Source organism: Pogoniulus pusillus, chromosome 42 (assembly GCF_015220805.1).
Source record: "Pogoniulus pusillus isolate bPogPus1 chromosome 42, bPogPus1.pri, whole genome shotgun sequence".
NCBI classification, from domain to species: domain Eukaryota; kingdom Metazoa; phylum Chordata; class Aves; order Piciformes; family Lybiidae; genus Pogoniulus; species Pogoniulus pusillus.
Window position 1 is genome coordinate 3,309,958 of NC_087305.1, and position 27,067 is coordinate 3,337,024.

At 55.7% G+C, this 27,067-nt stretch overlaps 1 protein-coding gene across 3 annotated transcripts in view; it reads left to right on the forward strand.

Annotated features, from left to right (window-relative positions):
* The first annotated feature begins 2,060 nt into the window (after positions 1–2,060).
* ZMAT4 (zinc finger matrin-type 4) overlaps positions 2,061–27,067 on the forward strand; it is a 75,085-nt gene continuing 50,078 nt past the window's right edge. For 2 of the 3 annotated variants that reach the window (XM_064175747.1, XM_064175748.1), the window contains exons 1-2: positions 2,063–2,220; positions 21,941–22,042. In XM_064175747.1, coding sequence (XP_064031817.1) covers positions 21,941–22,042 — 102 coding nt within the window. In that variant the 5' untranslated portion in view covers positions 2,063–2,220. Of the gene's footprint in view, positions 2,221–21,940; positions 22,043–27,067 lie in introns of all 3 variants that reach the window. The other variant, XM_064175749.1, reaches the window with a different exon arrangement.

Genomic DNA, 27,067 nt, shown 5'->3' on the forward strand with positions numbered 1-27,067 from the left:
GCTGCTGGAGCCTTTTCTCTCCTCTCTTAATGTCTGCCTGATAGGAGGTGATTTAAAGTCCATTTCAGCACTTGGGTGAGGCTCCATGCACCCAGCAGCAGGAGTGCAGCAGCACTCTGAGGCTCAGGCAGCTACTTGGCACTAGGGGGAATTCCTCAGACTCTCTGCAAGGTGGATTTAATAGAAACAAACCAAACTGAACAGGTTCACTTATCAAAGGTGTTCCAGGCACAAGCTTAGTGGCCATCAGCTACCCCTGACTGCTAAGAGACCTGGCACCCAGGGGTACCACTTGGGTTTGGCTGTTCTCTTATCTCTGTTACCTGAAGATCCAGGATATTTCCATCAGGCTCTGGCCAAGGTGATGCTTAGAGAGCAGAGCTCTTCTGTGAGGGAAGGGAGAGGCCTCTAATCAGTTTGATCAGCTGTTCTTGGAGGCACCTCCTAAAAGCTGGCACAGCCACAGCTCATGGCATCTGTAAGGAGTGGGCTCTTGTTTGGCAATTTTGAAGAGCTGTGAAGGTGGCTCTGCAGCCAGGGGTGGGCAGGGCTGTCCTTCAGAGCAGGGACTCTGCCACCTGCCAGCTCTCAGCCTGCCCAGGTTGCTCCCCACAGTGCTGTGGGAAGAAATTGTGGGTGGAAGGAGCCACCCCCAGCAAGGCAGGGCCGGACAAAGTCCTTCTGCTGTGGAGAGGGTCCTGTGTGGGTCAAGGCTGCCCACAGCTCCAGCTTACCCCTGTGCATTTCTGAGGGGGCTTTCAAGAGGAACATCAAGGCAGCATTTTTCTGGAAGGGAGGGAGCCTTTGCTTTGGATTTTTATCACCTTGGTGGCCTGGGTGGGCAGTGTGAGACTAGAGTTTATTTTTCCACTCTGGAGAGGACACTCAGCCCCCAGTGCTCATTAGCGTTTCTCTGGGCTCCTTCACACTCAGGGATGTCCCTGGGCAGCGCCCCGCTGGCGGGAGGTGTCTGCAAGGCACAGCTGAGCACACAGTGGGAGAAGGAAGCATGCTCGGTTGCACCTGGCTTTGGAAGTGAAGGTGTGAAAGAGCCTTTCCACATCTCAGCATGAGACAAGTATCCCCTTTCCCTCCAGAGGCAGCCTCTTGTTGCCTTGAGCTGCAAAGGCTCTGGAGATATCTCTCCCCTGCAGAGACCTGTACCCTCATCCCTGCTGCTGCTGGGGACACAGGGAGGTGAGCAGAGGCAGATTTACTGCCCTGCTCCTTGTCTGCCTGTGAATCACAGGCTGGAAATGTCACCTGGCAGGGCTGGGAGCACAACCTCTCTCTGCTCCATCACATCCGTGTTTCTTACCTAACCTGCAGGTAGCAAGCCTCGTGAGCTGGCAGGGGAGGTTCTGCCAGTTCAGCAAAGGTGGAGCAGAAAATGCCACAGGACCAAGCAGTTCATCCAGTTCCAAGCTCCCTACCATGGGGACACCTCCTACCAGCCCAGGTTCCTCAGGGCCTCATCCAACCTGGCCATAACCACCTTCAGGGAGGGGGCATCCGCAGCCTCCCTGGACAACCTGTTCCAGTGTCTCCCCATCCTCACTCCAAATAATGAGCTTCTAATTTCTATGTCTCATTTCTGCTCTCCCGAGAACTTCTCTTATTCTCCATCCCTGTGGGGCTCCTGCTCTCCCTCAGTGGGTGCCTGCAGTGCCCAGCAATGTGCTCCATAAATCCAAGGTAGTAAAATAAGTGTGCCACCTGCAAAAGCACGGATCTGGACGTGCATACATCTGCCCTGGAGCCTGGGATATCCTTCACAGCCTCTGCCCCGCACATCAGACCTGCACATCCTTATACAATCTCTTTTGGACGCCCTGCTCTAGGCTTGTCTCGGGTATCTCTGCCGTCTTCTGCCCTGCCGTGCCAAGCTTGCCCCAGCCCAGGACCCGTCTCGGGCCGTGGGAATTGGTGCTGAGGAAGCTCCTGCTGTTAGTGGGAGCTGGATGCGGAGGGAGGCTGCTGGGACCAGTGCAGCCTTGCAGAGCTCGGCGGAGCCAATCGCTGCTGCTGGGGGGTGGAGCTGGAGCGCAGCCGAGCATCGCCCAGCGCCTTCCCAGCACAGTCGGCCTGGGCTGCTGCTGAAGGAGCTGGTGGGGAGGAGGAGGAGGAGATCGGCGCTGGCAGCCCCGGCGTGCGCCTTCCCCGGCAGCATCGCTGGAGCCGCCCTGCTGCCCGCGCCGCCCGGCCCCGCCGCCGCGCAAGGTACCGCCCGGCCCCGCTCCCTGCGGGTAGCTGCTGGGGAGAGTTGGAGCAAAGTTTAGCGGGAAAATCCGAGCTGCTGCACGGCAGCGGTGGTGGGAGAGCGACGGGAGGCTGGCCGGGATCAGGGGCCGGGTGCGGCGGGGCTGCCGGAGCCGTTCAGGTACCGCAGCCGCTGCTACAGGGGGGAGCCGGTGATGGGGACCCGGCCCGGTTCCTGTGCAGGCTGTGCCCGCCTGGACCCGGGGTGGGAACTGGTCCCTGTGCGGGTTGTGCCAGCCCGGACCCAGGATGGGAACTAGTCCCAGTGTCTGGCAACCGGTGCCTGTGCGAGATGTGCCAGCCTGGACCCGGGGTGGGAACCGGTCCCGGTGTGGGCTGTGCCGGCCTGGACCCTGGGTGGGAACCGGTCCCTGTGCGGGCTGTGCCAGCCCGGCCCCTGGGTAGGAACTGGTCCCTGTGCGGGCTGTGCCAGCCCAGTGCCCGTGGTGCCCAGCAGGCGCCGTGTGCCAGCCCCGTGCCTGTTGGAATATTTCCGCGGAGGAGTTTTTGCTGAGCTCCGCAGCCAGCTGTGGGCCGAGCCGGCCCCTCGGGGCCAGCATCCCTCGGCAGGCAGCCCCAGCAGCGGCCACTCGGGAATCTCGGGGTGCTTTTCCTAGAGGAACTCTGCATAGGCATCCCCACATCCAGCGTGCGAACAGGAGCCGCTTGTGCCGGCAGGATGCGAGCAGGGATGGCTGCGGATGCAGGAAAACAAGGCTGTGCTCTCTGTTGTTTGGGAAGTTTGGAGAACTTCCCAAGTCAGCATCTCTGAGAGAGCAAAAGCTCCTTTCCAGGGTGGCAGCTGAGCACAGGGGACCGGGGCTGCTGTCCCTGGGGACAGCCCTGGCCAGACTCACTGCAGCACCCGCGGGAAAGCAGCTGCCAGTCCGTATGGCAGCAAAGGAGAGCAATCTGGGATGAGTCTGGCATCTCCGTGGGGCGGGTTGGCATCTCTGGGGGGGTTAACTGGCCCTGCATGTTGCTCTGGAGTCGCCCATAGGCCTGAGAGGCAAGCAGAAGCTGTCCCTTATGCAGCACGAGCGAGGTGACTGCTGTTTGGGGCTGCACAAAAGCTCTCTCCCAACTGACCCTTGGGCTGATGGTGCTGCTGGTGATCTGTGCCCATCGATTAGTGAAATCAGACCTGGCAGTGTCTCCTCAGCTCCTGGACGTTAAGCATGTCCCAGCTGCTGTCCTTTGGGCAGCCACACGCTGCTTTTGCCTTGCTCTGATGTTGAAGTGACCTTAGCATGGCAGTGCTGGCTGAGGAGTGAGGTTTGCAAAGCCTGGAGGAGCCCTCTGGAAGTGGCCAGCCTGAATTCCCTGCCTGAGATCCTGCTGCTGGCCCTCACACAGGCACGTGCAGCCCAGCTGCAGAACACCCAGGGAATGCCAGAGGTGAGCCCAGGGGGCTGGGGATGCTGCTGGAGAGGGGAATGTGGAGCAGGGCAGCCTTCAGCTTTGGAGCTCTTGGTGTTCCCCGGGAAAGGGACAGCAGCCCTGGGGCATCTCCTGCCGCTTCTCCTCGCCTTGCACTGCCAGGGGACAGGGAATGGCAGGGACTTGATCAAATTGCCTCCTAGAAGTCTTTTTGTCAAGGTGCTAGACAGTGACTCATCTGCTGTAGGAAGGGACAGGAGGGAGGGGCAGCACAGCAGCTTTCTAGAGTGAAAATGAGTCTTTGCCCCAATTTTATCAGGAGTAGAAGAGGAGGAATCTTCTGTCACTCCCAGGGCAGTGTTGATCTGTCAGTTGTAAACCTCCTAATCCCAATGTTCCCACTCTAGCACCTCCTGCATCCCTTTCCCTGGAGAGAATCCTGCCTTTTGGCCACATCCTGGGGCAGGACTTTGCCAAAATTTGGGCTGATTTCCACCCCTCTCAGCTGATTTTTATCTGACCACTCTGAGTCACTCCAAAGAGTTAATCCTCATCCCTGCCTAGCAGTTTGCACCTGGCTGGCTTGGGGGTGAATGTTGCAGGAGTCACTTCTCTTGGCTCTGAGTTCCACAGCCTAAATTTTCCTCCCTCATCCAGCCTTCCTCCTGCAGCCTTCCCTCCCCTTCTTTATCCTCTCCTGTGCTGAAAAGCCCAGAGGAGGTGGAGTGCTGCTGCATTTCTGCATTCCCAGGTGTGCTGTAGGGCACATCCTACTCCCTGGAGAGGTCTTCACCAACCCTTCTTCAAAAGGTGTCTGTGTGTGGAGGTTTTGCTGGGATTTCCCTGGATCTGCTTTGTTTGTGCTTCCAGTTTGTGCAGGGATTGCTGCAGCCAGCTGAGCCTTGCTGAGCCTTGCTGACTTGCCACCTTCTGCCCACGGGCAGCCCAGCTTGCTTCCTCTGGGGGGTTTTTGGCTGCCTGTGTGGCACTGCACCACCCACCTCACCCCTCTTCATGCCCAGTGGTTTACCAGGCCATGCTGGTCCAGACATGGGTTTCTCATCCCTCTTTGCAGGAGTATTGCAGCTGTGGGGAGGGAAAGTCCCCAAGCCCACTCAGAAACAAAGGAGCTGGGGCTGGTCCTGGCTGATTCTTGCCCCAGGTGGCCTGGGTGCTGTCAGATCTGGGTGCCTCACTTTATCTGGGTTAAGCTCCCACGGAAGGAGGTGTGACTTGAGATCCAGAACTGGTTTGAGAGATCAGAACTGGGCCAATTTCTAGGCCAAAATGGGGCCTCTGGTGTTCCCAAGGGTGGATTTGGGTCCAGAAATGGAAGAAGGTCAGGGCTGCCACCTCCCTCCACTGCACAGGTGCCTTCATCGACTGAAGGCAGAGGAGCTCATCTCCCTGCCAGCAGGCAGCAGGACGTATGGAAGCTTTGTGATTCCTCTCAGTGTGAAAAACAGCCCTTGCTGAGAAGTTCTGGGGTTGGGGAGTGCAGATGGAGCTGTCCCCAGGAGCAGCAGCAGCTCCAGGACCTGAGCAGGAAGGCTTTCTGCAGGCCATGCCATCTTTTCTGCAGTGTACACTCTGGCTGCATCCCCTGAAGGAGGGCTGGAGGGATCCAGGCTTTGCTGTGCTGGCTGTGCAGCTGTGACCTTCAGGCAGCTTGTGCCCCAGACTGGAAAGGCTCAATGGGATGGTGCCTCCCTGCCCCTTTGTGTCAGTGCTCCTGCCGTTTATTGGGCACTTTCTTGGCACCACACTCCCTGTCCTCTGCTCTCCAGGGAAGGATGTGCCAACCACTCCTTTGCAGACTCGCTGGGGTGATGGAGAGATGAGCTTGGGCAGGGTGTGGGCAGCCATGCCACCATGGGTTGCTGAAGGTAGCTTGTGCTCTGCCCAGGATGCAGCAGAGACCAATGCCCAGAGGACATCCTGCCCCTTTCTGCAGCAGCTGGGTTAAGTGGTGCATGCAGGAGTAAGTTTACCAAGTGGAGAGGAGCTGCACTCAGGGTTTCTGGGCTTCGTGGGAGCTGTGTGCAGGACAACAAATGGTGTTCCAGGGTAGCTGCTGCTGTGTGCTGCCTGCTGGTGCCCGCTCAGCCTGGCTCTTAAACAGGAGCATTTGGGTCTTTGCATTTCTGGTCACCTTGCCACAGACACAGGAGGTGATTTCTGTTCTCCCTGCCTTTGCACCTCGTTCTGCTGACAGCTGCAGTTCTCCTCAGCTGGGAGGTGTGAACACTTCTACCTGCCACCACCTTCTGCTCCTGCAGAGCAGGGGATGGCATTTTTCAGGGGGCTGGGCTGGGCTGGGCTGTGCCATTCACCTCTTCATTTATTAATTAGAAAGAAATAAAGTTGCAGAGAGATCAGATTATGACAAAGACCCAGAGATCCAAACTGCTCCCAGAGGACAGCTCCCTAATTGCTCTCTAATTGCGTTAGAGTTTAATTTGTTGTTGTTTTTACTGTAATGCTCCCATTTTTCTCCACACTTTGCTGTGTTCCATTAACTAGAAATGGCTGCAGATGATTATGCTCAATATTGAAGCTCTCACTTTGTGCAATGGGTGACAGCTTTTAGGCCCTTCACGTGCTGGTGGGGGTCAGGGTGGCGGAGCCTGAGCAGGGAGACTTGGCCCAGACCTCAGCACAGCAGTGTTGGGTGCATGTGTGAGGGTCAGGACTTTGCAGATCTGCTGGCACCAGGTCAGGGGGATGGGGAGGGAGGGAGGGTTGGTGCAACGGACAGTGTCACTGCAGGTGGGCACTGGGTGGGGAAGGTTCTGGAGAATAGGGCTGGGGAGAAGCAGCTGAGGGAAACTGAGGCTGATCAGCCTGGAGAAGGTGTCCAGAGAAGGGCAACGAAGCTGGGGAGGGGCCTGGAGCCAGTTGTGGGCTTCTCAATTCAAGAGAGATGTTGAGGTGCCAGAAGGTGTTGAGAGAAGGGCAGCAAGGCTGGGGAGGGGCCTGGAGCACAGCCCTGTGAGGAGAGGCTGAGGGAGCTGGGGGGGTGCAGCCTGCAGCAGAGGAGGCTCAGGGCAGAGCTCATTGCTGTCTGCAGCTGCCTGCAGGGAGGTTGTAGCCACACCACTAGTGCCAGCTGCCAACTGGCTGTGGCACCATTCACCACCACTCTCTGGGCCCTGCCATCCAGCCAGTTCCTAACCCTGCACAGAGTGCCCCTGTGTAGGCTGTGAGCTGCCAGCTTGGCCAGGAGTTTGCTATGGCAGACAGTGCCAAAGGCCTTGCTGAAGTCCAGGCAGGCTACACCCACAGCCTGCCCCACATCCACCAGGCAGTCACCTGGGCATGGAAAGAGCTGAAGTTAGGGTGAGTGGTGCTGCTTTCCTGCTGCCAGCACATGACAAAAAGCTTGCCCCAGAGCAGCTCATGGGCAGCAGCACTTCAAAGGGCTTCTTTAATCCATTTCTCCAGACCACAGAGCAGGAGCACTTCTGGAAATACAACTGAGGAGCTTCAGAAAGGGCTTGCAAGAGCTTTGTTTGAAACGCCTCAGGGGAGCAGAGTGTTGCTCCTCTTCAGTCCAAAGCAGAGAGGCATTTATTTGGCCTTGTTGAAGGGGAAATGGTGTAGAAGATATAGTTAAGCTTGGACCTGCTTCTTAGAATCAGAGAATCAGTCAGGTTGGAAGAGAGCTCCAAGCTCAGCCAGCCCAACCTAGCACCCAGCCCTGCCCAACCAACCACACCATGGCACTAAGTGCCCCAGCCAGGCTTGGCTTCAACACCTCCAGCCACAGCCACTCCACTACCTCCCTGGGCAGCCCATTCCAATGCCAATCACTCTCTCTGCCAACAACTTCCTCCTCACATCCAGCCTGAACCTGCCCTGGCACAGCTTGAGGCTGTGTCCCCTTGTTCTGTTGCTGGTTGCCTGGCAGCAGAGCCCAACCCCACCTGGCCACAGCCTCCCCTCAGGTAGCTGCAGACAGCAATATGTGTTTGTTGGTGAAACATCCTCCAGGAAGGGGAGTAGAGACTCATGGAATAGTTTGGGTTGGAAAAGCTCACCAAGATCCCCAACCCCATCATGGCCATAAATCATGTCCCATCTATAAATAAACCTCTCCAATAGTTCAGCCTCTGTTGATGGCACCAAAGTGGGGGCAGTGACTGCCACAGCAGGAGGCTGTGCTGCCATCCAGCCAGACTGGGCCATGCCTCAAAGTGCTCTGGGGTCCACAGATGTGCCCACATGTTCTTGGTGAACAAGTGGGAGTCTGGAGTGGTTAACAGGAGTTTTCCTTCCCAACATGCAAAAAACCTGTGTTGGGGAGTGCATGCCCATGGCAGAGCAGGTTCCATGGCAGGTCTCACAGCAGTGAGGTGGCAGCAGATCACAGAATCCCAGGCTGCCAGGCTAGGAGGGACCCCCTGGGATCATCTGCTCCAACAGCTGGGTGACAGCAGAGGTGCAGTGAGCTGGCTCAGCACCCTACCAAGCTGAGGCTTACACTGCCCAGTGGAGGGGACTCCACTGCTGCCTTTGGGAGATGATTCCAGTGCCTGCCTGTGCTCAGGGGAAACATTTCCTGCTGTGGTTCTTCACAGCCCAGGTTCTCTGTGGTTGGGTGCAGTGATCACCCCAGTCTCTGCATGGTGCTCAGGGCTAGAGCTTGTGTCCCCATGGCTAGAGCTGGGCTGAACCCCAAGTGAGCTTCACCTGCTCTCAGCCATAACCATGGGTTTGAAGTGGCAGAGGGGAGATTGAAACTGGATGTTAGGAAAGGATTCTTTGCAGTGAGGGTGGTGAGACCCTGGCACAGGTTGAGGGTGGTGAGACACTGGCACAGGTTGCCCAAGGAGGTTGTGGAGCACAGAATCACCCAACGTGGTCAAAGATCCCTGGAGGTGTCCAAGCCCAGGCTGGATGAGGCCTTGAGTGACCTGTTCTAGTGGGAGGTGTCCCTGCCTATGGCAGGGGCTTGGAACTGGCTGAGCTTTGAGCTCCCTTCCAACCTAAACCATTCTATGATTCTATGCATCTGATGAATGCTTTCTTCATGCACACTTAACCACCTCTTTGAGCTTCACAGAGTCTGGGCTGCAGTGCCAGCACATGCCAGGGCAAGCCCAGGGCTTCCCTTGACTTCAGGTGAAATCAATTTGGTGCTTCCCATCCTGCAGTGGCAGTGGAGAAAGCATGGAGATGCTAACTGTGGATCCAGCTGCTCATTGGAAAATCCTGAGCCATTAGACAAGCTTCTGACAATATTCCTGTCTGCTGCCAGAGATGTTTCCTGATACCACTAATTGGAGCAATAATTAATCTGCCTAATTTTCAAACACGTGGCTGTAGTTCACAGGAGTCTGGCACTGCAGGAGCCATGCAGAGCATGGGGACCTGTTACTGTCTGTCTTTGACTGGAGGAATTCTCTCTGAAAGGAGGAGATGCCTCACAAGGAGGGTGGTGGAATGCTGGAACAGGTTACCCAGAGATCATAGAATCAGAGAATCAGTCAGGTTGGAAGAGAGCTCCAAGCTCAGCCAGCACAACCTAGCACCCAGCCCTGCCCAACCAACCAGACCATGGCACTCAGTGCCCCAGCCAGGCTTGGCTGCAACACCTCCAGCCATGGGCACTGCACCACCTCCCTGGGCAGCCCATTCCAATGCCAATCACTCTCTCTGACAACAACTTCCTCCTCACATCCAGCCTCAACCTGCCCTGGCACAGCTTGAGCCTCTGTCCCCTTGTTCTGGTGCTGGCTGCCTGGCAGCAGAGCCCAACCCCACCTGGCTACAGCCTCCCTGCAGGCAGCTGCAGACAGCAATCAGCTCTGCCCTGAGCCTCCTCTGCTGCAGGCTGCACCCCCCCAGCTCCCTCAGCCTCTCCTCACAGGGCTGTGCTCCAGGCCCCTCCCCAGCCTTGCTGCCCTGCTCTGGGCACCTTCCAGCACCTCAACATCTCTCTGCAATGGAGGAGCCCAGAACTGGACACAGCACTGCAGGGGTGGCCTGAGCAGTGCTGAGCACAGGGGCAGAAGCAGCTCCCTTGTCCTGCTGCCCACACTGCTCCTGAGCCAGCCCAGGATGCCATTGGCTCTGCTGCCCACCTGGGCACTGCTGCCTCCTCTGCAGCTTCTCTCTGCCAGCACCCCCAGCTCCCTCTCTGCCTGGCTGCTCTCAGCCACTCTGTGCCCAGCCTGTAGCACTGCTTGGGGTTGTTGTGGCCAAAGTGTAGAACTCTGCACTTAGCCTTGTTCAGTCTCATCCTCTTGGCCTCTGCCCACCCATCCAGCCTGTCCCTCTGCAGGGCTCTGCTACCCTCCAGCAGCTCCACACCTCACACCTGCTCCTAGCTTGGTGTCATCTGCAGACTTACTGATGGAGGACTCATTCTGGATGTAGCAGGTGATGCCTTAAATTAGGAACTTGGTGTTTCCTGATGGTTGCTTTCCCTCTTCTTTGGAATCCTCTCCCCTCAGCTCTGTGCCTCTTTGCTTCTGGTGGCTGGGGTAGCTGAGGTGTGTCTGCAGTTGGTTTGCTGGGGCAGGCTGCAGCTTTGCAGAAGGTTTGGGTCTGTGTGTACATGATGCAGAAGGATTTCCCCACCCCTAATAAAGCACAGGGTTGGGATTTTTTGGGAGTTAACTGAACAAATAAAACATCTTTCAGCCTTCTTTTGCCTCTAGCTAGAGAGGAAGGCAGGTGGCCACAGCTGAAGGGTAACCTGCAGCCCCCAGTTCTCATCTCTTGGTAAGAGACAGAGTAGAGCTGTGGGTTCTTGGCTTTTTGTTTTATTTCCAGAGGGGAAAGTGAAGGATGAATTTCTGAGTGCTTGGCTTGAAATGCTTCCAAATACAAGGCAGGTCTGACATAAAACTTCAGAATCCAGCATGCCTCTGCTCCATGGGAGGTGCTCCTGCTTCTTAGAAGAGGACAAATGCAAGCAAAAAGTCTTTGGTTTGCTTTGCTTTTCCTTCCATTTAAAACTCAAGAATGGGCAAAGAAAAGGCTGCAGGAGGGATGGAGATGTGTTGTGGCTTAAGATAAAGCTCCTTGCTGTTTGCTGCTGCACACAAAGCTAATGGACAGATGACCAAAGCTAATTGACAGATAGATAAGATGACCTGGAAGAAGTTTAATGAAACCTGCTGGTGCTCGTTAGGGGCTGTGGAATTTGGGTGTGCAGTTAGATCGGGCCGGGGGGTTAGCTCCGTGCTAACAAGGGCACTCGGCTCCGAGGCATTTGCATTCCCGGGGTCTTGCTTCTAAATCGTTTCATTGATGACAAAAAAGCTCTGCCGCGGCAGGGGAGCTGTAGCTGAAGGCAGCGGAGTCCATCAATCATTACAGGCAGGGAAGGTTCCTGCCCGGGCTTGGACTCTCTGAATCCTCACCGGGTGGCACTTGGAGAGGCAGCTTAGGCTGGCTACTGTCCCATATGTCACTGATGGATGGATGGTCCCAGGGAGGGGAATGGAACACGTCCTGGGACTGTCCCAGGGAGGGGAATGGAGCGCATCCTGGGACTGTCCCAGGGATGGGAGAGGAGCTCACCTCGGGACTGTCCCAGGGAAAAGAGAGGAGCACATCCCGGGACTGTCCCAGGGAAGGGAGAGGAGCTCACCCCGGGACTGTCCCAAGGAGGGTGAAGGAGCTTATCCCAGGACTATCCCAGGGAAGAGAGAGGAGCACCTCCCGGGACTGTCCCACGGAGGGCAGAGTAGCTCAACCGGGGACTGTCGCAGGGAAGGGGGAAGAGCTCATCCCGGGACTGTCCCAAGGAGAACGAAGGTGCTCATCCCGCGACTGTCCCAGGGAAGGGAGAGGAGCTCATCCCACCCATGGGAGCCGGGATGGCAGTGAGGATAACGAGGGGGATGTCTCCTTCTGCTGGTGCTAACTTCATTAACCTTTGCCGGGCAGGGGGCGTTCGGTGCTGCGGGCGAGCAAGCAGTGACATGGAACTGCTCTGGGGTTAGCGCGGCTGAGGCTGAGGCTGGGGTTGGTAGGAGCTGCTGCAGCTCGGGCAGCTCGGGCAGCTCGGGCAGCTCGGGCAGCTCGGGCAATATGCAGGCTTGTATCATGGCATCCAGCATTAAAATAATCCCCCAGCAGTGATGGGCAGATTTGTTCTTGAAGGCTTCTTCTAAGCTCGTTGCCACCTTACATGGCTTTGCCTCTTGGGTATCTGAGCTGAAACTGATGGAGAATGACAAGCCCTGATTATGCAAAGCACCAGAGGCTGGGAGCTGCGGGCACGGGATTCAGCTCCGCTTGCTTCCTACTGTTTTGTACATTATTAGGGAGCCACAGGAAAAAAAAAAGTAGGTCCTGCTTATCCAAAAATAAATGTGGTGTCCTGATTGGCACTGCAGGGAGAAGCTGCACGGGAGCCGCTCGCTGGCTTCTCTCCTGGCATCAGCTCCCATCGACTGGGGCAGGGCAGCAGCAACCTCCTGACTTTTGGGGTGCCACAGGGCTGGCAGCGTGGACTGGCTCCGGGGAGATTGAGGGAAGCTTTTTTTTTTGGTGAGAAATCACCGTTTCCATGGCGACCACCAGCATCACATGGGAACCCCAGCGCCGCGGCGTGCCAGCCCGCGGCTGCCGCGCTGCACCCCTGCTCCCGACGCCCCGGCCCCGAGCAGGGGGCTCCGCAGGGGTGCAGGGTCCTGGGGCAGTGGGGATCCCCTGGAGAGAGTGGGGCAGCACCGTGCTTGTGGCTAGAGGCACAGGGAGAGCTGCCAAAAAACATCCCTGGGCGGCAGGGTGGGAAGCAGCGCGGAGAGGGGAGTAGTGGGAGGATTGGTGAAGGGAGGCACACAGGAGGGAAAGAAATGGGTGCCAGGGCTTCGTGCCAGCCTGGGTTGGACCAGGCTTCCTCCTCAGGGTGAGGCGTGGTGAGGGCTTAGTCCAGGGGCATCTGCTTCTGCAGGGATATGCCAGCAGCAGAGGTGTCCCAGGCCAAGGCACCTTCTTTCTTGCCTGTGCCAGCTCTGCAGCCCGGGACAAGCGAGTTGCCCCCTGAGCCACCTGACTGCACCATCCCCTCCACCTCAGCCCTGCCTCTGCCAAGCCTGCAGGGGTCTGCTTTAACCCTTCCTTTCAGGAGGGTTCTGGACCTTCCCTGCTGCTGAGGGGCTGAGCTGTGCTGGTGTGAGTGCCAGAGCCCCATCCCGGAGGTGTGCAGGGTGCAGGATTGATCCCTGGGAGGCAAGAAATGTGCCTGCTCTTCCTTCGGCTCCTCCAAACTTTATTAGATCAGTCACAACATATCAATCTCCTCTTTAAAAGACATTTTTATTCCAGTCAGCACATGTTTGCAATTAAATCCTGCCACACAATGGAGGCTGAATAATTAGAACCCTTCGTCTGTGTAACCGGATACAGGCAGCGGTAGGGCAGGGCTGGTGCCACTCACAATTGCAGCGCAGCTCCCTCTGAACTTGGCAGCATCCTTCCTTCACCACCACCACCACCCCCCCAACACACCCCGAGGCAGTTCGTGGCACAGAGACCTTGCTCTCTGCTGCACGCAGAGGTCTTTCCTTTGCTCTCTAAATCTACGTGCTTGTAATTTCCTTGCCTGGCTCTTTTTGTTCCCACCTCAGACGGGCAGGAGGTCAAAAAGGCACCGGCTGGAGTTTGCTGCCGCCAACGAGCTCAGTGTCTGGGTGCCAGGAGAGTGCTGTGCTGTGTGGTGTTGGCTGGGGGAGAGGCAGAGCCTTGGCCTTGCTGTTGTTCTGCCTGGAAGGCATCATCCAGCCCTCTGGCTACCTTCTGGCCATTGGACACTGTTTTTTCCCCCCCCTACCATGTTCATCCTTTTTTCTCCCTCCCTGCTTGATTCTGCTCTAGATGAGCAGTCCCTCGGTGCTGCTGGTGAGGAGGTGGAAACATTGGGCTGCTGCTGAGCCTCAGGAGAGTTTGGAAGGCATCTCTGGAGGTATCTTGCTCTCACAGCTGAATCCCTTGCAGAGCAAAGAGGGCTTGTAGTGCTGGGATGAGTGGCAATGGCTTTGAGCTGGGAGAGGGGAAATTGAAGCTGGAGATGAGGAAGCAATTGTTGAGAGTGAGGGTGGAGAGACACTGGCACAGGTTGAGGGTGGTGAGACACTGGCACAGGTTGAGGGTGGAGAGACACTGGCACAGGTTGAGGTTGGAGAGACACTGGCACAGGTTGAGGGTGCTGAGACACTGGCACAGGTTTCCCAGGGAGGTTGTGGAGCACAGAATCACCCAATGTGATCAAAGATCACATTGGGTGATTCTGTGCTCCACAACCTCCCTGGAAGTGTTCAGGACCAGGTTGGATGAGTCCTTGAGTGACCTGTTCTAGTGGGAGCTGTCCCTGCCCATATCAGGCACTGTCTGATCTCAAAGGTCCCTTCCAACCCAACCCATCCTGTGGTTCTTGCGTGGAGTTGGCTGTCTGGGGGATGCTGTGCTGGTGTGCTCTGAGGCTTCATCTCCTGCCTGCTGCCCTCTCTGTGTTGGGCACATGCAGCAGCCACGTGCAGGATCTTTCCTGCTCCCCAGCTCATGCCACACACAATCTTGTTCCGATTTGCAGGGCTCCAATAAAGCGTGGCCAAACGCATCAGGGGCTGCATGCAGAAGCAAATTGACTCTGGAGAGGTTTTGCAGGAATGGAGGCAGCAGGGAGATGGCAGAAAAAAAACCCCAAACCAGAGCAGAACTGCAGGGGGGAAGGTGAAGGGTGGCAGAGCTGGCAGATGTGCAGCACAGCTGGAGGGACAGGGAGCGTCTTTGGTTTGGAAAGCTGACAATGGCCTCTGCATCCTGGGGAGGGGAGGGCTGAGGGGAGACCTCCCTGGTGCCTACAGCTCCCTGAAGGAGGCTGCAGTGAGGTGGGGTTGGGCTCTTCTCCCTAGGATCAGGTGATAGAAGGAGAGGAAATGGCCTCAAATTGTGCCAGAGGAGGCTCAGGTTGGAGATAAGGAGAAATTTCTTTGCTGCAAGAGTGGTCAAGGATTGGCACAGGCTGCCCAGGGAGGTGGTGGAGTCCCCATCCCTGGAGGTGTTCCAGAAACCTGTGGCACTTGGGGCCATGGTTTAGTGGCCATGGTGGTGTTGGCCTGGATGATCTCTGAGGCCTTTTCCAACCCAAATAGTTCTGTGTATCTATGAAGATTTGGCTTGCAGCAAGCTCTCTGTGCACAGGGTCACTGTCCCCATCACCTGGTTCTGTGACAGCACTTGCTGGCAAGGGCCCTGTCCCCCCTCTGCTGGGGCTGCAGGAGAAGCAGCAAGTTGAGGTGCTGGTACTGGGGAGGCTGCAGGTCCTGCGGCTGCAAATTGGCCTCTTGCAGCAGGCTCCAGGTGAGATGAACCTGATGGAGCAGGTGGATGTGGATGTGGATGTGCTGGAGAGTGTCCAGAGCAGGGCCAGGAGGATGCTCAGAGGCTGCAGCAGCTCTGCTGTGAGCACAGACTGAAAGAGTTGGGGCTGTGCAGGCTGGAGCAGAGGAGGCTCCCAGGTCACCTTCTTGTGGCCTGCCAGGATCTGAAGGGGGCTAAAAAAAGCTGGGGAAGGACTTCTGAGGCTGTGAGGGAGTGGCAGGAGTGGGGGGAATGGAGCAAAGGTGGAGGTGGGGAGAGTGAGGCTGGAGGTGAGGAGGAAGTTGTTGAGCAGGAGAGTGGTGAGAGCCTGGCAGGGGTTGCCCAGGGAGGTGGTTGAGGCCCCATGGCTGGAGGTGTTTGAGGCCAGGCTGGCTGAGGCTGTGTGCAGCCTGCTCTAGGGTAGGGTGTCCCTGGGCATGGCAGGGGGTTGGGACTAGCTGCTCCTTGTGGTCCCTTCCAACCCTGACTGATTCTGTGATTCTAGGTGTTCCTGGGGAACTGCTTGGTGTTCCCTGGGGAAGGCTGGCAGGGAAGGCTGGCAGGGAAGGCTGCTCCACCAGCTGCCCCATCCCTGCCCTTCCTTCCTGACAGCCAGCAGTGCTGGGAGGCTACTCTGGGTTCCAGCACTGAAAGCAGGAAGAGGAGACCTTGCAGTCGTGGAACAAGCTCAAGCATCCATCCTGCTGCTAGTGCTGGGATCAGGCACTTCAAGAGGCAGGAGTTTGCATTTCTTCAGCTGCCTGTTTGTGAGTGCAGTGCCAGGGCTGCTGACAGCACATTAATTATTAGCAGAGGCTTTTTCTTCTTTTTATTGCAAGACAAATTAAACAACAGAAGAAAGCAGGAAGTGTTACATGAGATGTTAATCTGTGGGAGAGTGACAGCAGCAAAAGCCACAAATACTTCACAACAGGAAAGTCAGGAAATGCAGTGGGGTTTGGCCACTGGTTGGCCTCTGTGCCCATGCTCAGCTGCCACTTCTCTGCTGCTCCAGGATGGAGCTTTCAGAAGCTGTTAATTCTGGGAAAGGTGATTAAGGCCCTTGAGAGTAAATTGGATCAAGGACCACAATTGGGTTTTCTTTCCTCTTGACTGGAAAAATCCAAGTTGCTGAATTCAGTGCTTCATCCTCTAGTGCTCCTTGATTGTACTACAGGGAAAATGAACCTTGAGATGTTGGTGGTGCGTGGGAGCAGGTGACTGAACCTTGGCACTGAGGCTCAGGACAAGGGCAGCCCCTGCTGGTGTGTGCTGAGGCTGGACCAAGGGCCTGATGCACCCCAAGATCTCAGATGCCCTTTGGCTAAGTCACAGAATCACAGGGCTGGAAAGGACCTCAAGGATCATTCAGCTCCAACCCCCCTGCCGTGGGCAGGGACACCTCAGACTAGATCAGGTTGCTCAGAGCTACATCCAGCCTGGCCTTAAAAACATCCAGGGATGGTGCAAAGACACTTTTCTTGTACCAGCTGATCTTGGAGGGTCTGCTCTGGGTCTGTGCTCACCTGGGAGTGGGTTTAAGAGTCATAGAATGTGTTGAATCAAAGAATCATAGAATCAGGCAGGGCTGGAAGGGACCACAAGGAGCAGCCAGTTCCAACCCCCTGCCATGCCCAGGGACACCCTACCCTAGAGCAGGCTGCACACAGCCTCAGCCAGCCTGGCCTCAAACACCTCCAGCCATGGGGCCTCAACCACCTCCCTGGGCAACCCCTGCCAGCCTCTCACCACTCTCCTGCTCAACAACTTCCTCCTCACCTCCAGCCTCACTCTCCCCACCTCCACCTTTGCTCCATTCCCCCCACTCCTGCCACTCCGTCACAGCCTCAGAAGTCCCTCCCCAGCTTTTTTGTAGCCCCCTTCAGATGCTGGCAGGCCACAAGAAGGTGACCTGGGAGCCTCTTCTGGTCCAGCCTGCACAGCCCCAACTCTTTCAGGCTGTGCTCACAGCAGAGCTGCTGCAGCCTCTGAGCATCCTCCTGGCCCTGCTCTGGACACTCTCCAGCATCTCCACAGCCCTCTTGTCCCAGGGGCTCCAGAACTGGAGTTGGAAGGGACCTTCTGGGTTGCCAAAGCATTTATTGCAGGTGCACTTCCACCACTCCTCTGTCAGCACCTCTCCATGTCTGGTGGGATCCAGCTGGTGCAAAGCATGTCATTAACAAGGAATCTGGCTTTGAGCTTGTCTGTGATGTCAAGAGGTGGACTGCTGGCCTCTGAAATGGAATCTAACTGAGTTAGCTTCTTCCTAGCAGTTGCCAAAAGCTGGAGTCAGCCCCATCAAGCTGATTTCCATTAAGCTGTTCCAGTCACTGGGCAGAATCACAGCCACATGGCACAGGGTGTTCAGTGAGGGCCCTGATGGCACAGTCTGCCATTCCTGGAGCTGCTGAGCTGACATGTGCAGAGCTTGCAGGTCTGAAGAGGGCAGAGGGCCCTCAGCACTTGAGTGCCAGCATGAGGGCAACAGCAAACCCCACTGAAAGCCAAGTGCTCAGTGTTTGTGGGGCAGACCCAAATGTTTGTATCCCCTTCTGAGGAGGAGACCAAGAGCCTCAGGTTGTGCTGGGTGAGGGGTATGGGCTGGATGTTAGGAGGAAGCTGTTGGCAGAGAGAGTGATTGGCACTGGAATGGGCTGCCCAGGGAGGTGCTGGAGTGGCTGTGGCTGGAGGTGTTGAAGCCAAGCCTGGCTGGGGCACTTAGTGCCATGGTCTGGTTGCTTGGCCAGGGCTGGGTGCTAGGTTGGTCTGGCTGAGCTTGGAGCTCTCTTCCAGCCTGCTTGGTTCTGTGATTCTATGAGTTTTGGATATACAGACCCTGGGGTGCAGACCAAATGCTTCTGCTCAGCTGAACACTTGCAGCAGGTCTTGGCATTCCAGAGGGGCTTTGCCAGGTCTCTCAGGTGGTTGCACAGGAAGCCTGCTGCACCACATTCACTTTGGCACCACAGCTGTGCCCACCTTAGCCCACCACAGCTGTGCCCACCTTAGCCCTCCACAGCTGTGCCCACCTTAGCACTCTGTGGCTTACAAAACCCAGCGGCAGTGCTGGGGCCAACAAATCCTGCACCTGTGTCGGAAGTTCCTGCTTGGAAGAGACATGAAACCCTGCTCCTCAAGAAGCCTGTTCAGCCCTAAAGCAGGGATAGACAACTCCATTGCTGTGCCCATGTGGCAGAGGCAGAGCAGGCCTGGGATCTGTTATCAGAGCAGCTTTTGATGTGCTCTGATTTTTGTGACGAGTTTCTGCTGCGAGCGCTGCAGGCTGCATGGGAATGAAGGTGATGTTACCTGCCTCTGCCTTGGCTCCTGCAGGGAGCTGCTTTGGTTTGTCTTGTGTCAGTCTGTTGTATTTAAGTGAGGTTTCTTTCCCCCCCCCCCACTTGATTTTTGCCTTTGATGCAATTTTTGCAACACTTCTTGTGCTCTTAAAAGCCTCTTTTGGTGTCTTTGGAAGTTCCTCAGTGCAGCTTTTCGCCAGGCAGAGTAAATGAAGATGAAACCCAGGCAGAGAGCAGGGGAAAACAAGCAAGTGGCTGTGCAGAATCAGAGAGCAAGGACACCAGCAGAGGAGCTCTGGGGTTTGTGTCTTTTGTCTGGTAGACAAAATCATAGAATCAAGCAGGCTGGAAGAGAGCTCCAAGCTCAGCCAGCCCAACCTAGCACCCAGCCCTGCCCAACCAACCAGACCATGGCACTAAGTGCCCCAGCCAGGCTTGGCTTCAACACCTCCAGCCACAGCCACTCCAGCACCTCCCTGGGCAGCCCATTCCAGTGCCAATCACTCTCTCTGCCAACAACTTCCTCCTAACATCCAGCCTAGACCTGTCCTGGCACAGCTTGAGGCTGTGTCCCCTTGTTCTGTTGCTGGTTGCCTGGCAGCAGAGCCCAACCCCACCTGGCTACAGCCTCCCTGCAGGTAGTTGTAGAAAGCAATGAGCTCTGCCCTGAGCCTCCTCTTCTGCAGGCTGCACACCCCCAGCTCCTTCAGCCTCTCCTCATAGGGTTTGTGTTCTGTGCCTCTTACCAGCTTTGTCACCCTCTCCCTGGAGCTGGGGCAAGCTGGTGGCTTCAGGCTGGCAGCATTTGGTGCCAGCTCAGGGCTGGTCTTGGTAAAATGCTCAGGGATCCAAACTGAGGCTGCAATGCACTGGGGTTTGGTGCAACCACCTCTTGCTGTGGGCTGGCAGGCAGAGCTGCACAGGAAGCTTCATTCCCAGGGGAACAGGCACCACTGGGCTAGAGCGTGTCACAGGAGGTCAGGGGCTTGAAGGGACCTCAAAAGATCATCCAGTCCACCCAGCCTGCCAGAGCAGAATCATGTCCAGGGAGCCTGGGATGTCCCCAGCCCCAGGCACTGCCCTGAGTCCCCCTGCACAGCCCAGCAGTGATCTGATCGTTTATCTGCTAATGAGATCTCATAGCTTGTTCATTTCTGTGTTGTTTTTCTTCATAATCAGTGGAATAAACTCTCTAAAAGCTGTGTTATCAGTCTTCATTATGCCCAGCCTTCATTATGTTATGATGGTGAATTAATGGGCTTTATCTTGGCATTACTCAGGAGCCATCAGCCTCTGCTTCCCCTCCTCGATTGCACTGGGGTTTGGGGGTTTTGGTTTAAGACCCTGTCTGTGGAGCTCCTGCTGCTTCTCTCTGGCTCTGCCTGGGTTTGGTCTGTTAGGAGCCTCAGTCTCTTTGATATGTGCCCCTCTGGTGTGCACTGGCCACACCTCAAATCCTGGGTTTGGTTTTGGGCCACTCCAAGAAGGACACTGAGGAGCTGGAGCAGGTCCAGCGAAGGGCAGCAAAGCTGGGGAAGAGTCTGGAGAACAGGGCTGGGGAGGAGCAGCTGAGGGAGCTGGGGAGAAGGAAGCTGAGGGGAGACCTCATTGCTCTCTGCAGCTCCCTGCGAGGAAGCTGGAGCCAGGTGGGGGTTGGGCTCTTCTCCCTAGGATCAGGAGAGGAAATGGCCTGAAATTGTGCCAGGGGAGGCTCTGGTTGGAGATGAGGAAAAATTCTTTGCTGCAAGAGTGGTCAGAGATGGGAACAGGCTGCCCAGGGAGGTGGTGGAGTCCCCATGCCTGGAGGTGTTCAAGAAACCTGTGGCCATGGCACTTGGGGACATGGCTGTGGTGGTGTTAGGTTGCTGGTTGGACTGGCTGATCTTGGAAGGCTTTTCCACCCAGAACACTTCCATGGTTCTATAAACCACAGGATTAAGCAGGTTGGAAAAGACCTCTGGGATCATCAAACCCAACCTATCACCTGACCCTTCTAATCTGATCCACTAAATCATGGCACTAAGAGCCTCATCCAGTGCCCATCCCTGAAGGTGTTCAAGAAAGCTGTGACCATGGCCCTTGGGACCATGGTTTAGTGGCCATAGTGGTGCTGGGTTGATGTTGGTCTGGGGGATCTTGGAGGTCTTTTCCAGCCCAAACAATTCTCTGATTCAGAGATCTGCACCTGGGTTGTCAGGTTGGAGCTGGATAGCTGCAAGTGTTTGCATAACAGGAAGGTGTGATCAGAGAGCTGCAGCACTCCTGCCAGGCAGATTGCTCCTGGAGCTGCTTCTCTAAGTGCCAGGGTCCTCCATGGGAGCTGCGGGGAACACACAAATATTGAAACAGCTGCTTGGGAGCAGCAGAGCTCAGTAAATCACCCAAGCAATTTCCTCCCTTGTCTAAATTGAGAAATACAGCAGAGCAGCCTTCCAGCTCACAACCACCTTCCTCCAGGTTGTAATGATGTTTGCGTTGTGTAGACAACTCTTTATCAGCTCCTCCATGCTGCATGACGAATGGGTAAGGGTGTTTGGAGCCAGGAGTGGTTTGCCTGCAGCTGATGTTTCCAGGCAGGAAAGGTGGTGGAGAAGTCTACCACTACCTGAAGGGCCATTGTGGAGAGGCTTCTGCTGGGCTCTTCTTGTAGGTAATTGGAGATAGAACGAGGGCGAATGGCCTCAAGCTGAGGCTGGAGAGGTTTAGGTTGGACATCAGGGAAAAGTTTTTCATGGAGAGAGTGGTCAGGGAGTGGAATGAGCTGCCCAGGGAGGTGCTGGAGTCACCCAGCCTGGGTGTGTTTGGATGTGGTGCTTAGGGAGATGGTTTAAGGTGAGCCTTGTAGAGTAGGGTTCTAGGTAGGGCTTGGTGCTCCTGAGGGGCTTTGCTAACCTGGGTGGCTGTGAGTCTGTGAAGAACAGGCAGGGATGAGTGCAGCTGTGCTAGTTTGAAGTTCAGCTCACACCTGAAATGGAATTGCAGAGCAGCACAGGGCCCAGTGCTGTGTCTGAGGTTGTCCAGGGAGGTTGGGTGCTCTTCAGGAGCAGGTGGGGATGTGGGGCCAGGGGAAGAGCTCCAGCACCTTAGGAGATGCTTGGACTGGATGATCCTTGAGGTCCCTTCCAACCTGACATTCTGCTCCACAGCCAGGGCTGAATGCTTGGCACAGGCTGGGTGTGGATGAACCCAGGGACATAGACCTAGTACCAGGTGATAGAAGGAGAGGAAATGGCCTGAAATTGTGCCAGGGGAGGCTCAGGTCAGAGATGAGGAAAGCTTTCTTTGCTGCAAGAGTGGTGAGGGATTGGCACAGGCTGCCCAGGGAGGTGGTGGAGTTGCCATCCCTGGAGGTATTCAGGAAGCCTGTGGCCATGGCATTGGGGACCATGGTTAAGTGGCTCTGCTGGTGTTAAGTGAATGGTTGGACTGGATGATCTCAGAGGGCTTTTCCAAGTGTATTATTGTATGCCTCTGAGTTGCAGGTGTTTGGGATGTGGTGGGGACCATCCCTGTCTCCCCTGTAGAAGGTTGGTTTTGTCCCCTGGTGGTGCCCAGAACTGCTTGATCTGAGCACTGGTTCGCCCGTGCCTCTGCAGGGACCCTCACCAAACACACCCTGCTCTGCCTGCCTTTTGTAACCAACTCTGGTTGTTGTCTCTTCTCTCTGTCATGAACAGATGAAATCTTCTGACCTCGACCAGGAGCTGTTCACTGAGAGCTACTGCAAAGTGTGCAGCGCTCAGCTCATCTCCGAGTCGCAGCGCGTGGCCCATTACGAGGTAGGTTGGATGCTCCCTGGTGACTCCTCCACCTTCACCTGCATCTTCTCCAGGGCAGCAGCAGCTGCTGCATAGCTCCACCAGTGCTTGAAGCTCCTCCTTGAAACCTCAGCATTCCACAGACTGTTTTTCCTAGCAGGCTCTTTGTAAATGATGTCACTGCAGCCTTGTCTGCTGCGTGTCTGCTCTTTTAGTTCTGTCTAAATTTCACAGACCCTTTGGATTGGTTTGCCTGGAAAGGGCCTTTAAGATCCCCGTTCCTGGAGGTGTTTAAGGCCAGGCTGGATGAGGCTGAGGGCAGCCTGATCTAGGGTAGGGTGTCCCTGGGCATGGCAGGGAGGGTTGGCACTGGCTGCTCCTTGTGCTCTCTTCCAACCCTGACTGATTCTGTGATTCTATGATCATCCAGTCCAACCCAATCCCACCATGGACACTAAACCCTGCCCCCAAGTGCCATGGTCACAGGTTTCTGGAGCACCTCCAGGGATGAGGACTCCACCACCTCCCTGGGCAGCCTGTGCCAATCCCTGACCACTCTTACAGCAAAGAAAATTTTCCTCCTCTCCAACCTGAGCCTCCCCTGGTACAATTTCAAGCCAGTTCCTCTCCTTCCACCATCTGATACCAAAGAGACTGCGAAGTAGGGCTGCAAGTTGGCCATGACTTGAAAGCTCTTTCTCAAAGCAGCACAGCAAGAGGATCATTGAAGAGTTCAGCACAACAAACTCAGGTCTTTATATGAAACCTGCTGTGCTTTGCTGAGCAGGAAGCACTGCCTGTGCAGAGAGCAGATTAGTGCTCATGAGGCTGTTTAAGCACTGGAGAAGTGGTCAAGCAATAAACAATTAGGGAGGATGGATTGTCAGAGGTGTCTTACAGCAGCAATTAGCAGCACTGCAGGCCTTCAAAGCAAAGTTAAATACATTCCTATTAAATAAGTAACTTGTGGCCAGCTCTGGGCTCCCCAGATCAAGAGGGACAGGAATATATCAGAGAGTGTCCAGTGGAGGCTGTGAGGATGATGAAGGGAGAGGAACATAACAGAGAGTGTCCAGTGGAGGCTATGAGGATGATGAAGGGACTGGGACATATCAGAGAGTGTCCAGTGGAGGCTATGAGGATGATGAAGGGACAGGAACATATCAGAGAGTGTCCAGTGGAGGCTATGAGGATGATGAAGGGACAGGAACATAACAGAGTGTCCAGTGGAGGCTGTGAGGATGATGAAGGGACAGGAACATAACAGAGTGTCCAGTGGAGGCTATGAGGATGATGAAGGGACAGGAACATATCAGAGTGTCCAGTGGAGGCTATGAGGATGATGAAGGGACAGGAACATCTGTCTGAGAAGGACAGGCTGAGAGCCCTGGGGCTGTTCAGCTTGGAGAAGAGAAGGCTGAGAGGAGATCTCGTTGATGGGTAGAGATATCTGAAGGGTAGGGGGCAAGAAGAAGGGCCCAGGCTCTTTTCAGTGGTGTGGAACACAGGAAATTCCACCTCCACGTGAGGGAAAGCTTCTTTGCTGGAGCCTTGGAGCAGGCTGCCCAGAGAGGTTGTGGAGTCTTCTTCTCTGGAGACTTTCAAACCCCACCTGGATGTGCTTCTGTGTGGCTTGCCCTGGTTAATGCTGCTCTGGCAGGAGGATTGGACTCGATGACCTCCAGAGTCCCCTTCTAACCCCTACCATTCTATGATTCTACAAAGGGAGGCAGTTACTTAGAGAAATGCTGCTGTGCAAAGCTCCACAGCAGGAAGATTCCTCCTTCCCCTGCTCCCCAGGGCGTGGGGAACATTGGCTGAGCCATTTCCCCAAAGTTTTTGCTCTGCTTTGAGCGTTCAGCAGCAGATGTACCAGGGAGAGATTTGTCTGGCTGTGCTCAGTGGAGATGTACAAGAAGCTTAATCAATGTACAGTGTCCAAGGATGCTGCATGAATAAGCAATGTGAGCAACAACTCAGAGCCACTTGTAAGGCACTTTACGTGTCTGTTGTGGTGAATTTCTGAGGCCATCTCCTGCCAGCACTCCTCTGGCTGCAGAGATCCTCAGCATCCTGTGGAGCTGAAGGCTGCAGTTTTAGAGACCTCCTTCCAGATCTTGGCAAAGGTTGGTGCAGGTGCCAGATTTTGTCTACAGGAGGCAGGAGCATTGCTGTAGGGACTGGTGAGCAATGGGGGGAGCTCAGCCAATCTCTGCTCTTCTGTGCCTGTAAGTTGTAGGTAGGAGCTGAATCATTAATTCCTAGCAGATGTTTTGGAGCCGTGGAAAACAACAGGGTTTGCTGTTGGGTATTGCTGGTGCCAGGCCTTGTGCTCATTTGTCATCCCCCATCAGATCCCAGCAGAGGCTGTGGGTATCAGGCACAACCCCTCACTGCCTGCCCTTGCCTGCTGGGCTCTGGGAGGTGAGGCAGAGGGATGGGAGAGAGCAAGTGGGGCAAGGGGGCAGCCCAGCCCCAGCTGTGGGTCTCCTCGGGTGTCCCTGCAGCCAGATGTGCCTCTGTCCTACATCTGTGCTGTGTTTGGCTGTGTCCCTGAAGCAGCCTCAGCAGGGTGCTTGGTGCTTTGGAGAGCCTGTTCTGGTCAGCACCCTGCAGCATTCCACACCTTCTCCTTGTAGCCCAGTCCCAAGAGCTGTGCAGTGAGGGGCTGAAAGTTCACCTCGAGCTTTTCCCTGCAAAGGCAGGTGAAGGGAGCTTCTCCTCCTCTTCCCTGCCCTAGTGAGGCCACATCTGAAGTATTATATCCAGCTCTGGGCTCCCCAGTTGAGTAGGGGCAGGGATATACTGGAGAGTGACCAGCTGAGGGTATGAAGATGAAGGGGCTGGAGCATGTGTCTGTTTTTTTCCTCCACGATGTGGCTTGTTTTGGTCAGCAGCAGCCTTACCCCGAGCCAGAGCTGACAGCAAAGGGAGATCCTCTGCTGCTGTAGTGCAGCCGAAGATCTGCAGCCTTTGTGCCAGGCACTGAGTCTTGGCTCCCTGTGCATGCAAAAGAAGACATTTCCCTGTAAGAAAATAGAGGGAAACAGTGTCTGAGAGGGGCAGGCTTTTATTTTGCCAAGCAGCAATAGGCAGTTCCAATCTCTGTCTCGTCTCCTTCTCCAAGTCCTCCACCAATAACTCTTCTTTCCTCCTGCTCTGCTTTGCCAGGGGGAGAGGCAAAACAATGTGATGTCAGTCGTGCAATCTGAAGTGGGTTTGTTTCCAAGGGCAAGTGGAGTGGGGAAATGGCAAAAGAATCAGAGTGTTTGCAGCATATTTTTGCATCCAAGTTGACACACAGCAAAACATGCCCCTTCTGCTGTGCCTCTGCCTCTGTCTGCTGTGCCCTGCCTTTCCCTTCCATCCCCGTGGAGCTGCCAGGTGCTGCTCCCCCGGCCAGGTTCACCTTAGGGCAGAGCTGTTTGGAGTAGCTGGTCTCAGGATATCGACTCTTGATGAAGTTGCAGGTGCCCAGATGAGGAAATGCCTTAACGAGCTCGCTGCGTGCTGTGATGCTGAGTGGCACCCGGGGTTGCTTTAAACTGCGGTGAGGGAGGGATGAGCTGGTTCTTAGCTGGCTGCTGTCGGTGCCCAGAGATCGTGCCTAGGAATATTTTAATTTTGAAGGCAAGGAAATCTCTTCATTTGTCTCCTGAAGGACCAGAAAGCTCCTTTCCCGTTTCTGCTCCTGGAATACAAGCACCCTGAGAAAATCCCTGCTAGCTGCTGGCTCCCCGTGCTGGGATGTGCTGAGCCTGCCTCGTGTGCCTTGGCTCTGCCTTTGCCCCCGGGGAGCACCAGGCAGGGGAGGGATGGCTGAGGAGAGGAGGAACCAGAAGGGCAGAGCCATGCAGTGTGCTCCAAGCGCCTGCTGGCCGCATCGGGCAGGTGGTGGCCAGGCATGGGGTGCTATGGGGTGGAGGCAGAGCGCTTCCCCCCCCCCGCCTGCTTCCCTGCTGCTGGGTGTGTGAGGAGGACTGGCAGACCCCCTCCAGAATAAACACGACCTGCATGAGGCTTAGACCAGCCTCCTCCTCCTCTGCAGCATATGAGGAGCAAGGGGATGCCCTGGCACAGCCTGGGCAGCTCCTTCCTCTGCCACCTCCTCCTGGGTGTAGGTGGGGGGGTTCGGCGGCTTAGCGAGGGGCATGTCTGCTGGTCCCCTTCTCCTGGGGCACCTTCTGCTGTAGCTTCAGAGCACTGCCCAGCCCCAGAGCTGGGTGTTGTGCTGCGCTGGCACAGAGGCTGTGTCTTTCAAGCACAACTTTGCAAGGCAGGGATTGATTTTTGGGTTGTTTTTAAATGACGTCTGTGGGTGGGAGCACCAGAAGGCAGCTACCCAGCACCTGCACCTCTACGTGGAGCCCCGGTGGAGGAGACAGAGGAGGCTGCCAGGGGCTGGATGCAGAGCACTCGGCTTGTGCTGCAGCAGCTCCGAGGGCATCAGCTTCCTGTGACTTTTATCATCAAAGCATCAGCATTTAAATGCCATTCGCCCCTCAAAGGCACTGCAAAGCAGCAGCCGAGGCTGCTGCCCTGTGATCTGAAGCTCCTGCCGCTGCGTGGCTGCTTTATCAGCTGTCGAATACCCTCAGCCGTGGCTGGTGTCCTTGGTAGAGGGAGGTGGAGGAAGATTCGGGGAGGGTCAGAGGGCACCGATGGTTGGGGATGTGCCCAGAGCCACCGAGCCTGGTAAACAGGAGGAAAATACATTGCACTGCACTGGCTTCAGAGCAACTGAGTCTGTGCCCTAGAGAGGAGCTTTTCCTGCTCTGTACTTCTGCATCTCACCTTCCTCTGGAGCAGGAATCCTTCTGCTCTACATCACCTGTGATTTACCACCTCCTTCCAGCCCTGTCTTTGAGAGAGGTTTTACCAATCACTTGAGTGAGCTGCTCTGCACATTTAAAAGCTCTCTTGGTTAGCTCCGAGTCCTCCTCTCTCCGTGGAAGTGTTTGCAGCCATTAGGAAGATGTTACCATTTATTTTCAAGCTTCTCCTTGAAAAACCCTGCAGGAAAATTGCCACATATGCAAAGCTGCT